The sequence below is a fragment of the Cimex lectularius genome, unplaced genomic scaffold (assembly GCF_000648675.2).
Source record: "Cimex lectularius strain Harlan isolate CLEC.00 unplaced genomic scaffold, Clec_2.1 scaffold21, whole genome shotgun sequence".
NCBI lineage: Eukaryota > Metazoa > Arthropoda > Insecta > Hemiptera > Cimicidae > Cimex > Cimex lectularius.
Window position 1 is genome coordinate 906,247 of NW_019392671.1, and position 19,042 is coordinate 925,288.

At 35.2% G+C, this 19,042-nt stretch overlaps 1 protein-coding gene across 2 annotated transcripts in view; it reads left to right on the plus strand.

The window, feature by feature from the left end:
* The window catches only part of LOC106668560 (protein jagged-1b), a 226,271-nt gene that overhangs the window by 117,125 nt on the left and 90,104 nt on the right, over nt 1-19,042 (plus strand). For both annotated transcript variants that reach the window (XM_024225310.1, XM_014397429.2), the window contains exons 4-6: nt 3,000-3,254; nt 3,314-3,374; nt 14,506-14,639. In XM_024225310.1, coding sequence (XP_024081078.1) covers nt 3,000-3,254; nt 3,314-3,374; nt 14,506-14,639 — 450 coding nt within the window. The remainder of the gene's footprint in view (nt 1-2,999; nt 3,255-3,313; nt 3,375-14,505; nt 14,640-19,042) is intronic.

Sequence of the window (19,042 nt, forward strand, 5' to 3'; positions counted from 1 at the left end):
TATAAAAAATGCTTAATGCTAATCCAAATTTTCCATCTTTTATATTTTCAAATGTCGTGTAATCAGGATTCGAATCTCAGCGACTTATGACGTGGCCTTAACGACGAGGAGGTTATTATTTACATAGTGATTATTACTTTTTTTAATTATTAAATTAATCCATATTCAATTTAATTTAGGAATGGAAAGTTACTATACGTGTCCTTCTTGATTTTTTCAAAGCCTTCGATTCTGTCCCTCACTCTTCTCTCCTCTCTACACTCGAATCTTTTTCCTTCTCCGCCAGCACCATCCGTCGGTTCCACTCCTACCTTACCAATCGCCACCAAGCTGTCACCCTTCCCAATGGCCTTACCTCCTCCTTCCTCCCTCTAAAATCTAGGGTGCCCCAAGGCTCTAGCATCTCTCCTATCCTTTTTTACATTTACATCAATGACCTACCCCGCTCCATCCAGTCCTGTAACTATCACCTATATGCCGATGACTCCCAAATATACATATCCTTCCACCCTTCCGATCTTTTCTCGGCCATTCTCAAGATCCAAAAAGACCTAAACTCCATCAGCGAATGGGCCCATAAAAATTCCCTAGTCCTCAATCCGTCCAAATCCACCGCCATAATTATCGGGTCCAGGCAACTATTCAATTTCCTCCCCAGCATCCCACCTCTCATGCTAAATAAACATTCCATCCCCTTCTGCTCTTCGGTTAAAAACCTAGGAGTAGTCTTTGACCAAAACCTTTCCTAGCATTCTCACATTTCCCAAATTTCCCGCCAGTCCATTGCCTCCCTCAGCCTGTTTCGTTGGTCCTGGCTTCTCTTACCTTTCTCCACCCCCAAACTCCTTGTATCTTCCCTTATACTTCCCTTCTTCGATTATAGCTGTGTGGCACACGGTGGTCTCTCGGATGGGGAGAACGCGCGATTGAAGCGTATTATGAATTGTTGCGTAAGATTTGTGTACGGCACCCCACGGGGATCCCGGGTGTCGGTGTTGTATAACTTTCCTGGCTATTCCCCTCCTTCCGTGCACAGTATTTCTTAGGTTGCTTTCTTTTCCAGTCCATCCACACTTGTCGTCCTCCTTACATCATCCAATCCCTCCAATTCAACTCCTCGCATCTCACTCGTAAGACCCGCTCATCCCCAATCGACCTTATCCGTCCGCAATATACAACCCATACCATCGAAAGATCCTTTCTGATCCGAGCCCATAAACTCTGGAACTACCTTCCCCTTTCTATTCGTCACGCTGCCTCCTTATCCTCCTTTAAATCCCACCTGTATAATCACCTCCTCTCCCTCCAAGCAGAGACCTCACGTTAACATTTGTTATTTTTGTTTAATATTCTCGTAATTTTCTCTTCTGGCCTGCCTTACTGGTATACATTGTGCCAAGATTTCTATCTTTTTTACTTTTAACTTCATAGAAGGAACTTCCTTCATTTATTTCATGTAAATTATTCTTATGGGACACCAGTCCCTGAATAAAGTTATTTTTCTTCTTCTTCTTCATATTTGCTTAGTGGTCATAATTGTTTATATTAATTATTCCAAGTAATTATTCTTTTTATCTAAGGTTTTTGGTTGAGATGAAAACTTAGTGCCATGTGTAGTCAATTACTTAAAATTTTCACGATAGTTTAAGTAGTTAGAGCAGCGGCATACTGAGCCGAAGGTTGTAGGTTCGAATCCCCCTCGTGACACTAATTTTCATCTTAACCAAAAACCTTAGTAAAAAAGAATAATTAATTGGAATAATTAATATGGTCAATTAGGATGACTAAGCAAAAATGGATTAATAAAATATAGTCTTTATTGTACACAAAAATAAAGGTTTTTGGGCTGAATCAGCTAACTGCAATATTTTCTTTCTATGTTGCCGTTTTTTGTTTTTTTTATACACTTAGCGTAGATCTATTTTATGTTTATTAATTAAGCAACTAATTTTTTATATTATTTAGTTAAATCATTTTAACCATAATTCGCAGTCAGTCTATATGTGTCACTCTCATGTATACATATATCTATCATATACGTATATACATTCATAAATACATATACATACACATACATATTCAAACAAATACATACATATTCACATTTATATACATATACACATATATAAATACATATATACATACACATTACATACACACACATACGTATATATACTTTTTTCTTTAAAATCGAATGTCCGCATTTTTGTGTTATATAAGACCCTGAATACCTCATGGTTCCCAGAACCTATGATGGTGTTCAAGTTAAATGGGCATGGGATTATGCGAACAAGCATGTCTAAAGTTTCCTTTCCTTCGTTCGTCATCTTTAGGACTTATCCTAATTACATGATCGATCATTTCCGCTGTTTTGCATCTATCCCACACTGGCGAATCTATTAATCCAAATCGGTGCGACCATGCGTTGCACATGGCATGGCCTATTCTTAGTCGATATATTGTTCTAATTTTTTAATGAGTCTTAGTTTATGGCATTAGGTGTTCCTGTTAGTTAATAAAGTTTTAAACCTTCGTAGAATTTCCTCTAGATCAGAGCAGTTGTTTCAAAGTAATCACCATTTTCGTAATTTTTGAAAATGAACGCAATTTATAAGGTGGAAAATATGATGCATTTTTGATTTTCACCAACAATTCGTATTCAGATGTTTTTTGTGGTGTAATATCCATTATTCCAATTATATCTAAATATTTTAATTTAAATGCTTTACCCATGTTTCCACTTCCCAAGATAAGGGATTTGCCGACACCCTTCACTCCCACCATGCTAAATCCTCTCCTAGACCTCCTTGGGTTACAAATTACCCATTATATTCCCTTATAGAAGCCCGCTAGATTATACAATTAAAAATAGTCAAAAATTACAGTCATTTGACAATTTAAGTCAGTCAGGAAAATTGCACAATAATCTTTTTGTATTTTTTTATTTGAAGAAGTATCGTTTTCAAATTTTTCGACTGATATTTGTGTTTCTGTTATAGATTCGACAGGGATAATAGAAGAAGCATCATATTCCGGAATCATCTTGCCAAGCCCTACGTGGCACACGTTGAATCACCAGGGTCAAATAGCGAACATTATATATAGGGTGCGTGTCCAGTGCGACCAGCATTATTTCAACGCCACTTGCACCAAACTCTGCCGGCCCAGGGACGACAAATTCGGCCACTACACTTGCGACACAAATGGCGACAAGGTGTGCATCAACGGCTGGAAAGGGACCAACTGTGAAACCGGTAAGAAAATCACTCCAACCCGATAAAACCGTGAATAATGGATAATTTTTGTTTTTTAGCCGTTTGTAAGGAAGGATGCCATCCAGTGCACGGGAAATGTGAAAAACCAGGAGACTGCGAGTAAGTCATAACTTTTAAACAATATTATGGAAAAAAATTGGATTCTTTTTAAGCATTCTTTAAAGCCCTGAAATATAATTTTTAAGGAAAACAAGAAAAAGACTTTTGGACTTTTGGATTTGGATTTGTATAGGTTCAAATCCACCCCACTTATTTACATACAAACATGTGTCGAGTTGAGCTTATTCGCTTCTCGTAGTCCACCGGCAATTCGAGTCCTAGGCAATTCAATTCACGCATGCAGTTCCACTCAATCGTACTCACGTTCGTTCTTAAATACTTTCACTACTGTTACATACCATTCGTTAGGGTGATGTTGATGATCACCCGTTACACATATTTTCCAACTAACCTAATAGAGGGTCGATGGGTATATTCTCGATATTCCGTAATCGACCCTCTCACATCGCATATTCACGCTAATAAATGCATTCTCTTTCAACACAAACTAGGTATAAACAACTGTTATTACTTTATACAATAGAACGACTCCGTTTCCTCCAAGAATCGGAATAGGGGATCCAATACGCGCTGCCGTGCTCAAGTACAATTCTCAAATTGGGTGGCATTCCTGCGCGCTCTCTGTAGGAGCCAAGGAATTGCACCCTTCAATTAGGTGGGGCACATCGAGCAACCTTTCTCTGCATGCCGGACACATACGCGGGCTTTGGCCCAAATGTAAGTGCCTGTGTGTCAACCTCGCATGGGCTATTGTTAATCGGATGAGGATGACCCTTCTGCCACAAGTCAGACTTTTGGGCCAGATCACCTAGAGGCAATATTTTCATTTTTTAATGTTCGATTTTCCATTTGAAAATGCAAAATGCAATTACTCTGGATTTCATCCAGTTTCCAAGGTATTACAACCGTTGGAAAGATGAATGTTACTACACTTAGCCAGTGTCAACAATGCTTGGGTTTTATGTTATTATATTGTTTCTTGCTAAAAAATATTGTAAACCACTTTGCTACGTCGCTCGGTCACAATCTCCAGTTCTCATTTATTTATATAGACTAGATTTGTGCAATTACGTGTGTTTTGTATTATTCTGAAACCGTGTAAATTTTCCAGTAGATCCGTGATGTCTTATCAAAGTTATCACAATTTTTGCGATTAAAAAAAATCGGTGGCATTTGAAAGGCGAAAATTATTTCACCTCAAAGAAGCCGACGCCTTGTACAAAAATGTCTTTTCTATACCGACTTCCTTCCCCACCCCTTCAAAATCCAACGTATATAAACATAAAACAGCAAAATCTCACTGGCACTCTCAACACGACACGCAAGAATGGCACAATTACACAGAAGACAAACACTTCGAGTGAGTAGAAATACTTTGATTGAATATAAAAAAATATATTTTGCATTGTATAAATTCACTTTTCCACATCCTAAATGTATTTGTTAAATGTAAACAATGTTTGTAAATCCCAGGCCCTGAAGATGATCTCAATAAAAGATCGAAACGTTGGCACGATAAAGAAAATGTTTTTCTGAAACCTACATCACACCCGACCGCATCTCACGATATCTGAATAACTATCGATTAACGGTCACTAATCTCTACACAAATATCAACTATGTCGATTCCTCTGGTTGTGGTCCAAAAGAGGAGTGCGAAGAACCTGGAATGTCGCGAGAATTTTCTTAATTTTCTTGATCTTTTAATGTTTGATATGTGTATTTTGTCTATTGTGTTGTGATGACTTGGGATGATTTCGGCAGTTTTTAGATTCTTATTTACCGATTTTATTTTTTCCTTTTTGTATTTATTCTTTGTTTTGCTTTGTTTTTGCCTGACTTTCACAAAAACTTCGTTCGGTATATTTACTTCTGGTATTTCTATTCTGTTTTCATTTCGTTTTTCGATAATATGTTCTTTATGCGCTAAAGAAGTTTCATTGATCGTTTTATATAACAAATCTATTTTCTTTTTATGATTTCTGACATAGTTATTTAAAATTTGTTGTTTTAAATTGATATTAAAAATAGATTCGTTCTGTAAATGCCCACTGATAATTTTAATAGGTTTTAATTTTGTTGCTGAGTGAAGCGAGTGATTATATGCCAAAATACTATAATTTACTTTAAATTCACTAATCTCGTAGTCCGCTTGACCAATTAAATCATTACAATTAATTAAGGTTTTTAGTTGAGATGAAAAAAAGCTAATGGCACGAGAGGGATTCGAACCCACGACCGGCTAGATACGCCGCTGCTCTACCACTTGAGCTATCCTGACCTCGATCCACTCGGACATCAACTTCCTATCTCAACCCCACCTTATGAGTTTTCATCTCAACTAAAAACCTTAATTAACTATAATTTACTTTGTTTTCGATATCTTCGTGCATGAATTCTTGTTGATTATTAAAAAGTCGGATATGCTCGATGAGGGTGGAATGAAATCTTTCTATAGAGCCGTTTGATTCCGGGTGTTGAGAAGATGTGAAATGCAACTCGACTCTATGTAGCGATAGTAATTCCCTGACTAGACTGTTGTTAAATTCCAGCCCGTTATCAGACACAATAGTCTTTGGAACATTGTAAGATGCAAAAATTTTTATTTATTTATTCACTATTTCGATTGCTTGATAAACTCTATTTTGTAGGCTTGAGCAAATTTAGAAAAAGTGTCTATTATTGTTAAAAACTTTTTATTCTCTAGCGTAATTGTGTCAATATGAACAATCTCAAAAGGTCTGCTTGGTGTCGGAGTCAAATTTACTTTAAATTCATGGGTTGTCTATTGTATTTCGTTAAAAGACATAATTCACATCTATTAATAAATTCCTGTGCAGACTTACTAATATTAGGCCAATAATATATACGTTTAATTCTACTTTCCGTTTCCGTGATGCCCCTATGATTTGTTTTTGAAATATGATATTTCTCTATAATTTCATTGATATCAGATTCCTCTAAAACATCGATACGTTTTTCTGTACATTTAAAAAACTTTAGTTCTGAATAAGTGAATACCTCCATTATTACTTTCGCAAATTTTTCGTATAAATATGACTCGAAATACAAGTGATATGCTGTTTTAGGCACGATGAATTCTTTTATAAATTTAATAACGTCATTAGTAAAATCGTTCTTTGAAAATTGGACGCTTATTCTTGTTTTTGAATTCCCTAACAACTTAATAATTTTGGTTTTTCCTTATTAAATTCGACTTCTGAAATTATTATTTGATTTTTACCGAAATTAACCGGACCCTCAATAATCAGTATATTCGTAACAGTATTTCCAATTCCGTTGTAATGTACCGTCGCATCGTCATCATCGATGTTTTCATCTACATTTCCATCAAGTTCATCTACATTGACGATGATGGATTCATTTTCTAGATTTACATTAGATTCGTTTTCAAAATGTAATCTATCGGGTTCGAGATCTGGATTTTGTAAATAAAAGTCTCTAATTAATTCGTCTATTACTTCGTCACCGGTTTCATGTACATTCAATTCTATTCTCGAAAGAGCATCAGCTACCTTGTTCTCTTTTCCTGTTTTGTATTTAATTTCGTAATCTTCTAGATTATTTACCACGAATGGTTGTGTTATTGTTAATTTAATGCTACTATCGTTTGGATTGTACATTTTACAAAACGCTTCATTATTTTTAATTTTTACTAAGCATTGCGGGATTTCTATTCCAGCTACGTTATGATAATTTAATACACCTTCTCCATCTTTAATGTTTTTTACTTTTATTTTTACAGTTTTTTCGCTTCTGGGCTCCAGAACGTAACTAGTCACCTGAGATCCAACCGGTGTACTCCCTGTTGGAGGCTTCTCTTAACTATGCCTATCAAAATACAATATAGGAATGTGTGTTCCTTTAAAATAAAGCTTGTTAGAATTAAAATCTAATTGTATGTTCAATTTCTTAATGTTGTCTAATCCCAGAAGTAAATCAAACAAAAAAAATTTTATTTTATTTTTGTTATTTAAGATGGATAGTTCGGTACTATAGCATTCCTTTGAAGTTCCAATGTGCAGTGGTCACTTCGAAAGGATCCTTTTTTATATTATTTTTACAGAATTCAAAACCGATAAATTTTCTTATAAACGAACGCGTGCTTCCCGTGTCAATTAATATTCTAGCTTTCGTCTCTGGATCTATAAATCTATGGTAGTTCGTTGTCCGAAGATTGTAAGTTCATTATTTGAAATTTGTTCCTAACTGAGTAATCCGTAAAAAATGATTCTGAGTGGATTCTATTTGACTATGTGGTTCCTGTTCCTGTGTTTCCATCTGAAACACATGCAGTTGTGGATGATTGTTCGTTTGATTACTATTTCTAGTAGAAATACTCATTGGTGTTGGTGTATAAGTGTTCTGTTTAGCAAAGTTTTGATTTTGTTTGTATTGATTTGGTGGTTTAAAAAAATTGGTTTGGGGGAAGTTAGGTTTGAAATTCTTTGGAAAGAAAGAAGTGTCCCTTTATTAAATGGTGGTCGAAATTTTTGCGACGTGTCTTTGTTGTTTTCGCGCAAGTACTGAATGTCGTTTAATAATAATTTTTCCATGTCCGTTAATGACTGTGTGTTTCTAGTCGCTAGATTATTACGCAAGGGGTCTTTTAATGAACAGACGAAATTTGTAGCTATAATTTTTTCTTGAAATTCTATCAAGTATGCTTTTTGTTCATCTGATCCCTTTTCCGTAAGTATTTTTGCTCTGAACGAGTCAAACTTTTCTTTTATTAAATTTAGTGATCTGAAAGGGTTTTTTATTTCGATCTGCATTATTTCTAGGATAATGCTGGCCGGTCCTTTCCTATCACCAAACTCTTTGATTAGAAACTGCTTCAACTCATCCCAGTTTGCAAATTGTACGTTCCTTAGGGCTTCGTTCGCTCTGTCTGTTAATTTGTTTTTAATGTGTTTAAAGAACATAGATTTTTGTATGTTTGTTAAAGGAGGTGTTAGAGAAGATACAATATTTTGTGCTTCTTCCACTTTTAATATAAATTGTGTCAGTGTTTTCGGATTGCCATCGAAGTTAGGGATGGCATCCAAAATGAATTTTAATTCGGCAAAATTGGCCATTTCAACAAGTTATAATTATACAATTATATTAAAGTTATAATTTTAAGTTTAATTAGGTTATAACAATTCCCAAAACGCTTACAATTAAAAACAATAAATTTGTTATAAAATACAATAATTTTCTACTCACAACTAAATTTCATCATGCTCATCAGGTCCGATGCAGCAAATTCACCGTTGACACGATTATCCAATATTCCCTTGAAAAACCTTTGCGATGTCCTACCGACTGCGCCAGTAACGTGTGTTGACTAAACGAGAGTCTTTTTAAAAAGAACTTTATTAGTTAAACACACTTACAATTTGAGAAGAACCTTTCCTGTTCACGGATATGATTAATCTGAATCTGTTTTTTAGGAGTGTAATGGAATAGGGAACAGGGAAGGGTCTTTTCCTTACACATGCTTACAATACATTCTTTGAATTTGTACAGGGGTAATATCATTTGTCGCTGAATTAATGGTTTTGTGCAGGCGTAACTCCTCCATGCCCAAATAAAGCTCCCGGGGGGTGGCTGATTGAAAGGGGTTGCTATGGCCAAGGGTTGTCTCCGCTGACGATACCATGTGAAGACTCCATAAGCTGAGGCTATGACCAATAAACAGTAGACTGGCATATATATATATCTTAGGTACCAGAACTCACACATACACACACACACTGGCCAGAGGTGGCAAAAATTTATCAAAAAAAGTGTTTTTAATATACACAAAAATATGTATTCAAGGTTTTTTTAAGGGTAAAAGCAAATATCAACGTTGTAATATAACGAAATATTTCAACATACTTGGCTAAATCGCTTGTTCAAATTACATTTGTCATCTAGTCAGGTATATCTAAAATATTAAAATAATTTGTTACGATAGCGTGTGAGCAAATTATTTTCTTATCCTACGTATTAAAAGATATCTAATAACCTGAAATACATCATAAATGTATATTTATACACAGATAAATAACTTAAAATATTTTTTTCCCGGATAATAGTGCCATTGGCAAGAAATGATTGTCCTTGGGCGTCGGTTTTGAAAGAAATGCAAAAACTATAAATTTCCCTTTGTTTTCTACGCCGTCTGTCAAACCAATTTACGAAGTTGTTTCAGTATGTTTTCACTGCCTCTTTATCTTGGCAATAATATTGAAAAATAATCAGTTTACATCGGATACACCCAAGGACAGCACATTGATATCCCAAGAATGTCCCTCGGTTTAAATTCTTCACAAAAGGCAGTTAGAATTTGAGTCGGATTTTTCCGTTAAAACCTGAACGGCTCCTAAAATATAACTCAGACCATAATTCGCCCATGTAATGCCTCTGGATTCAGAACGTTTTTGAAGATTTTTTTCAACTTTTTCGAAACGACTCGCCTCATAAAAATTTCCCGACCAATCACGATAAAATCGATCGGGTTACTTTTAAATGTTGGAAAAGTTTAAGAATAAATTTATTTAAAATAAATATTTTTGTAGTCAGTAATTAAAATTGGACGATTTGATGATGCTTTTTGAACTGGGATGTAATTAGGCCAAAACCAGCTGTGGTATGACTTGATCTCACGTGACAGGGTGACAGGAGAAACATAGGCCACTTAGGAGTTATATTGATTATAGAATGATAAACCTCGTTTTATAATTCTAAAACGGTTTTAATAAGAAATGCTCATGCTCATGAGATTTCTGTTTTAGGTATACACAGTGTGTCAAATAACTGTAACTCATGAAAAATAGGCTTCAGTCATGTAACTAAATACGAAAAGCTCATTTTTGACTAGAAAATAATGGTGATTGGTTTTTTGCAAATATAATAACGTTTACAATTAGAAAAAGTTTTCAAGCTAAAATAAACGTGGGTCTACACATTATAGTTAAATTCATCTCTCTGCCTATTAATCCCCCCCCCTCTCTCTCTCTGGCTCTTCCTCTCCTGACGCTTTCTCTCTTCTCTCTCACTTTTTCTTGCTCTCCCTCTCTTACACTTTCTCTCTCTCGACTATCTTCATCTCTTCTCTGGCTCTCTTTTTCTACTCTCTTGCTCCCGGTGTCACTACTGTTGTCTTCTTTCGGGGCTGGGTGTCCTGTAAGGAGAGATTTGTATCACTGATAATACAGCTCTCAGGTTTATTGAGGGATGCTGTATGTAAGGTGTATATTCATTGATTTTACAATCTTTTAAATTTTCCCACTCAGTTTTTTTCTAAGATGAAGGTTATTAATTCTTACTAGGTCTACCAAACTTTTCGTAAGAATCAAGCACTTGTTGTCTTACTTTCTTCTGTCAACCTTTGGCGGGGCCATGTTCACATTAAAAAATTTAAACTTTAACCTAAATCTTGAAATTAAGACAATATCGGCAATAGAAAAAGATTACATCGTTTACAGCTCAAAAAAAAAAATCGAAAAATTAATATGGTCTGTCCCCTACTCAGAGGTTTTCTGTGATGCCACAGATTATTGGATACGATTCTTGTCCTTTATTTAGTCCCCCCTAAGTCTCGTATGTCCCGTGAACAGAGGAGTTCTTTATCTGACCTTACACTTTATATGTGTTTAAATTCGTCCGAGCTTTTTTGAACTTGGCCAACATAAAGAAAACCAAATTGAAAGAAAACGTTGTTACGTGAAAAAGGCTTTCTACAAAGATGACGTAACCCGAACGTTTTATGCGAGGAAGTAAGCCAAGTATACTCGTGAGACTAGTTATATGATTGCCTTTTCTTTTTACTATCGAAATATGGATTAAGAGGATTTTTCGTCTTATTTCCCTTGTACTTGTACTCCGTTAAGAACAGATATTTCAAAAAAGACATACAAATTTATTTTGCAAAGTGGTTTTCTTTAAACTAACCGACAATTTTCTCTCTGGAAATGTTCGGGTATATATAAGTCGGTTTTTTAGATCTTTATCTCAATATGAATATATGTCATTGTCGATTACCTGAGTATGGTAAGATTTGTGTTGTAAAAACCGGGTTGAACGGAGTCAAAAGAGAGGTCTGGAGCCCAATTTAAGGATTACTAGTCTAGATCCTCCGTCTACACTCTAATTAACTCGACTCCCTCTACTTATCTCGGAAAGCAGAGGCTAATTATATACAGGTCCATATTGAGACCACTATTTCCCTTCGACCACCTTGATCTTTCTCTTACACACACGCATACGCGCTCGCAAGCCCGTAAGGAGATTGAGGAAAAGTTACGAGTACACACGGGAACTTTTTCCTCACCGCAGGTTTGAAAAAAAACAACATTTGATTCGCATTTTCCCAATCTAAGCGGATTACTTACACCTGCTCAATATTTTCTCCACGTCGTAACCGACTATTTAGTCCTTTTTCCATTCCATCCTACAACGGATAATATGAGGCAACATAAATTAGGAAAACACGTTGCTTGTCCGCCCTGCCCACGAGGTACAAACTATCCCTTATAACTCTCACAGATTAAGCAAAAGTGTATCGAATAGTTCGTCATCCCTAAACATAATTTAAGCAATTTCTTATAATGACTTTATTACGTCAAATTAAATCTTTTTAATTCTAATTAAACCTTTCTGAATTGCAAATTAACCGTTTCTTGAAAACAATAAAAAAACTTAGGAGATGGTATTTGGGCTCTTAGAATACGATATAACAATTAATGACAAATAAAATTAAAAAGAAGATTAAATTAATGTTGTTTAAAATTTCAAATGAACCTTTTTCGTTTAAAATTAACGCTTTTAACTTCAAATTAACCCACCCCCAGTGGAGCGGCGAGTCACAATAAAATGCGGAGAGTGGACACGCACAAAACGGTCCCGAATAAATAATGTAGAGTGAATTTAACTCGTAAACAATATACATATATATATATCCTTTTAAAAAGGTAGCGGAACCTCCTCGACAAGGTGTGTAGCGAAGAAAAAAGAAGAAGAACCATATTCTCCTGAGTTTTTGGTGGTGGGATGTTGCTGCAGGTCTTCTCAAAGGGGCAAACGGTGTGAGGCCATCTTCCCAAAACGATTACGAATCGTTGGTGTTGATAAAAATCAAAATATCTTCTACTTCATTTAGGATCTGGTGGGCACTATGCAAAGGGTTTCGTCTTGCAGCAATGACAATATTTCTGCTCTCCCTTTGCATCGTAATGCGCTGAGATCCACCCACCAAGCCTCCTATGTGTGCCACTAACGTCTCTCAGGATCGGGCTAAAGCCCAGGTGACCACGCTCTGGGAAACGCCAACTTCCTATGCGATATCCACTATAGTTGACCTCCTGCCATATTGTCACAATAATATTGCGAACTTCTGGTTCAAGACAATGTCTTTCGATGGTCAAAGAGAATAGAACTGGATTAAAAAGGACAAAAGACGAAAAAAGGTGTTTGTTTACAAAACGAGTAATCTTTATGTTTACTATTCTTAAGTAATCCGTTATTAAAAATGAGTTTTAACATGTTTTCTTTTGATTTGTATTTTCTATGTATATAAATATATATATTGTAGTTGTTTGATGATTTAGCTTCATTGTTTCTTGAATAAATACGAGACGGTTTTGTACCGAATATTGAAATACTACAGGTTCTTAAAATTACCTAGGTTCTTTACTTTAAAGTTCAAACAGTAACAATATTTTCCAATTTTCTATATTCGAAAGGATCAATAATTTTATTGACTATGATCAAAGTTATAAATAGCGTGGATTTCTCTACACGCTATCATGATTGGATCTGACAACAAAGTGAGACGAATACTCGACGGACGGACATTGATACGATCAACCGACATTGGTTCATCACTACGCCGACCGTCTGTTAGCTCTCTATGATTCGAACATCGGTTCTTACACATTTTTACTAACTCTAATCGATTTCGTGCTCTTTTAATTAAAACAGGTAAGACCGAAGGCCGAAACCGACGGACAAAAAAAGGTTTTAACAAACCTCAACTGTTTCCCGAGATATTTATTGACGAGGAATCCTTTTAAGACTATAATAATTAATACAAATGTTTATATATAAAAGTACAATAAATAGATAAGTACAAAAATAAAACATGAGGTATGTACGGGAAAGGGCGACCCAACTCAATTGAGGGTATGGTATGNGCGATATTTTACTTTTTGCTACTGTATGTTGCAGGGGAGGACTCCAGGTTAGTTTCTTGTCAAAGATTATTCCTAGATATTTGACCTCATTTTTTAAACGCAGCATTTCATTATAGAAGCGTAATCCTTGTATTTCTATATTTCTTTTCTTGGTGAATTGAGGGTATATAATCCTTGTATATTCTATACTTCTTAAGAATTCGCTAAATGTCACTTTACCAGATTGTAGTTCATCAACACCCCAAATGTAATGAAGAATGGGAAATTTCAATTCTTACAATGGATAAACACTTACCAGCCCACAATCCTTTTAAATCAATTACAAGCCAATCAATGTATGCGTTTAAATAAATAACAATAAGGCGATGTTTGAAATTAACAAATTAAAATTATGTAAAATTTTGTACAAAGAAAATATGTATAAACTAAAAATGTTCCAGATATGCTAAATTAAACAGAACTTACAATTAAGTGTTAAACTAAAGTAAACTAGCTTTACTATTTTAATTTAAAAAAAACAAACATAAATTGTCTAAAAAATTCACTGGGTGACGCCAGTGAGTGGAGCTGAGAGTCACAACAAAATGCGGAAAGTATACACGCACAAAACGGCCCCGAATAAATAATGTAGAGCGTATTTAACTTGTAAAAAAATAAAAGTCCTTTTAAACGACAACGTAGCGTACAATAAATAATCTGCCTGAACATGCTATTATACATATATCATTCATTTGATATCTAGTGGACTGAAGGGTTCTAAGAAATTGGTGGCAGGTGATTGCATGTTTGATATTTCATCCTTCTATGCTTTCATACTTTTGTTATTTATGTCTAATTGCAGCTTTTACAAAGAAATTAAACGTAACTTGCAAGATTACTTTATTCAACAATGATAATCCTTATGATCCGTGCAGGGCGGACATATTACCAAATGTGGAACATGTTTTTAAACAATTCAATAATATTTTTATTTTTTTGTTGTTAAGGTGCCGTCCAGGATGGAGAGGAGAATTGTGCACCCAGTGCGCCCCCTACCCGGGCTGCAAGCACGGCTACTGCAACGGTTCGTCCTGGCAGTGTATCTGCGATACCAACTGGGGTGGAATTCTTTGCGACCAAGGTAGACTGACAACACATTTTTTACTTCCCGAATTATCTAGTTTAATCTTGTTTGTCGGTAAAATTGTACTTTAACAATCCGTGCACATCTTGTGTCAGAAATTTTTGTAAACTTTTAACTTTGGCAACGATGTACAGCACAAAAATTGTGCCATTTTTCTCATGTTGCTTAATAATGAACCCGTAATTAATAGTTACAATGGGTTCACTTGTAAAAAACATTTACGCTTTAATTTAACAAACAGTTTAAGCTTGCTCTTGTTTTCTTTTTCCAAATATTTGCCTGGCCTGGTTTGCTGGGATGCTGTGTAAACTTAAAGTCATCATCTCCACCACCTCATGCTAATGTCCTACGTACGTAACTTCTGGGTATGTTCTTCCATCCTGCCCGAACAGGAGTTCCTAAAAGTGATATCGTAGGTCCTATCGTTGGTCCTATCATTTACGTAATATACTCTTGACATCCCTAATCATCTACTTCTCTCCCTTTCATAATTGTAGACGTTATTGCCTACTTCTTTGAAAAGAAGCATTGCCGAGCTGTCTTTCTCAACAAACTATTTGAAACTCTTAATTCCTTCCTTTCGTTACTTGAGAGTATGGTTCTTTCATCCTGTCCGGTCAGGAGTCCCCCACGTGATATCCTTGTTCCTAACCTTTACAAAATATATTGCTGACATCCTTTAACATCCCAATACTTCCTTCAACTCTACAATTGTAGACGTTATCGCCTCCTTCTTCGAAAAGAAGCACAACTTGGCTGTATTTCTCGAATCGTATTGCGGAATTATTCGATCGGGTCTTGCATGCTAGAATGCTGTGTTATCCAATCATGTCCACTAACTACCTCATGGTATAGTTACTTAAACTTGCGTATGGTTCTTTCATCCTTTCGGGTAGGTGTCCTCCCGCCAGTGTGATATCCTTGGTCCTATCCTTTACTTAATATACTGCTGACATCCCTAACCATCGTAATACTTCTTTCTACCTTAAATTTGTCGACGTTATCGCCTGCTACCTTGTTTAAGAATATGCTCTCTGATTTACTGAATTATAGAACCTCACCCCTAGCGAAGTGCTTACCCCGATCGTTTAGAGAAAAGCAAGCGAATATAGAGAGATTGTTCGACCTTCGCGTCGCATCGGCGCTTACACGGTATGGAATTTTGGTTCAGCCAAAGCAGCCAACATTTTTAGATTCATATCCTTTCTGTCCAAAACCATCCGTTTTATATGTTCAATCTTGTTTTTTAACATGACCTCAACATCCCTTACCCCATGCCATAAAGGCCGGATATAATTCCTTTTTTCACGCACTGGTCGTCCCTAACTTTTAGTAACTCAGCGTTCCTCAATCTCATTTCCAAATAGTTCTGGATGACTGAAACGTAAGATTTAAAGTTAAAAGGAATCTCTTTACCACCTTTCGTACGGAGACCAGTATTGGTCTATTTTGCAAATCTCATTATCAAGAGGTATTCGTTAAACTTAAGGCTTTTTACCACCAGATCCCAAAGCTTTTAGGCCTTCGCACCAACAGGAAACACACCGTCTTCCTTTTTTGCCTCTGGAGTCATCAGTATTCAGTAAGAAGTCCTATAATTTTAGTCTATACACCTCCTTGGTTCAGTAGATCTGCAGTTGGTTTCTGCGATGGTCCTTTGTTCGTTTTGTACTAGTCGTGTAAACTATAATTGTATAAATAAATAAAACAATAAAATAGAGAAAAAATACGTGGTAGAAAAAGCATTAATTTTGAAGGCTTGAAAATGTTTTCAGCATCATTCCCTACCACTTGATTAAAAGTATAAATAAAGCTTATATTTAAAAGTGTCAGTACACAGTTATAACAATAATGAAATTATTACGACCAGGGAAGGCGGTATAATTGGAATCGGAAATTCCGAAAAGCCGAGTAAGACACTACATTTTGGAAAACTAATAAAAACGGGTATTAAGGTGGGATTCAGTTTTTTCTTTTTCGTTTCACCGTTTTATTACGGGGGATAGCGGCTATTAGTCAAGGAGTGGATAATTGGTTTGAGAATTCCAATGATTTGTTTTCCGTGAGGAGGAGGGCAGTAATCATAGAACGTTGTTAACGCATTCCCTTCTGTTCCTATCTACCAATCTAGAACGGAAATACTTCTGCACAGCAAGGAGATACCTTCTGACTGTTGGAATCATTTCAGAATTAACTTTTATTCTTCTCTACAAGACGTAATTATATATAAAAGTAGGAAGGGCTTCGTCAACCACTTAATACATATATAGTCTTTACCATGGATTATTGGATTACAAACAGCTTCGTATAAGGACTAGAAAGAATAATAGTTTTGTATCGTTTCGATTATCTGGATAGTTGTTACTTATAGATAGTAAAAAGAGTAATATACATGGTGTCAATTTTCTAGTTTACCACGTGTTTTTCTCAAAAACTATACAACCTAGAATAAGGAATGTAAGTAAACATTTTTTTTAACTTTATCTTTTCTAGGCTGTTCTCTGATACAAACAGTATAATAAAAGTAATTAAATAAAAAAGATCTGGCTGGAAGGTTAACCATCCCTGACCTACCTTGCCTATTCTCGCTGGGATGGTCTCTCGAACACAAATTCATCTTGATCATTCGTCTGCGTCGTTTGATAACTTTTGTCGTTTTATAAGTTTGTAGAACCTGCAGTAGAGCTGTAGACACTGCCAATTAGTGAAATCCGCACTAAAATTGCCTACATGTTGTTTAGCTGGTTCATTTCCTATCTTCTTTTTATATTCTCCCTCCGATGGTTGTTCATCAAAAAGTCACAAAAATCAAAATACGCTTTCAGTAATACAGGCCAAAAATTTCTTTTTGCAAAAACAACTTCGGATTCGTTTTATCATCCTTTGCAACCCCTTAAACACGAATTTTTATAGCCAAGAAAAGATAGACATTTTTGGGCTTGATCAGGCGGAGCCATTTTTTCTCTGATGATCTCCTTTCTTTCATTTAAAAAATTCATAACTCCTCTGGATTTTATCCCAATTCAACGTATTTACTACCGTTAAAAATCCAAATATTTCTACTTTTCGACTGTTTTAAAATATTTATCTTTTTTATTACTATAAGTGAAAAAAATAAGTATGAAATCATAAATATCTTCTCAATCGTTTTATTTTATACCTCCAGTTCTAATTTTCTATTTATTTATATTCTAGTTTTTGTATTCCAAGGTTAGTAAATATATGTCGATTTATTATTTTACTTAGGATAAGTAAATTTAAATTTTATGCAGGGTCGTAATAAATGTGTTTGGATATATAAAAAGCCACAAAAAGTCAAAATACGTTAAGAAGGCCAAAAAATTTCTTTATGCAAAAACCAATTTGGATTCTTTTTAGGCGCCCTTTAAAAGCCCTTAAATACGATTTTTTATCGCTAATAAAAAATGGGACATTTTTGGGCTTGAACTTCAGGAGCAGTTTTTTTTCTGATGATCTCCTTTCTTTCATTTAAAAAATTCATAACCTCTCTGGATTTTATCACCTCTATGATTTTACAACTACTGGAAAGCTTTCTACTATTACCTTATATCAACAGTGTTTACCTTTTATGTTATTGGATTAAGAAAAATATGTATGAACTCAACAATTAAATTCCTGGAACGGTTTATTTTATGCCTCCTATTCTATTTTTTCACTAGGACCATGGCGCTTCTGGTTGAAATCGACAAATGATTTGGGCGTATGAGTCTTGCTATATGATACTAGTTTCAGTACTGTCCGTTCCAACAAGAGCAGAGGGCACTGATGATTTAAGGACGACCACAAAAATGTCGTAAGGAGCCAAAAGAAACAAAGAGTGGATCGATGGATAATTAATTGTACCCTTACCTTCCAGGTTTCTCCTTTACAAGACCCTCAAATGCTGGAAAAATAGGAGAAAAAATTGTGAAATATACGAAACAGCAAAAAAAGAAATTATCTTATTTTTTATGATTGCGAGGGTATTTGTTTAATACTATTTAGACTTACAAATCTGACTCTTCTTCGGCTGTTTATGACTGGAATTTAATCATAAACTTATAATATCTTCACAAGAACAATGCTTTTTTTTTTTAAATTTTTCAATCCCTGCGTTGATTGAGTTGACTGAAAAAAGACTACGGTTTTTCAAAACAATGTGCATAAATGGGCCCATTAGTCTTTTAGTAATTAATATGCAGTAATTTATTCAAAAATTAAGTCGGCTACGTCTACGAGTGGATAGTAATTTTACGTTATAAAGAAACGATTTCTATAATTAATACCTTATTCTGGTTTTTTCTCTATTTTATGACGAGGAGGAACGTAATTTGGGAAAATTCTTTCAGTCTACTTTGTGTTAACTACCTTTTTTAAAGATCTTAAACGGGTTACGTGCA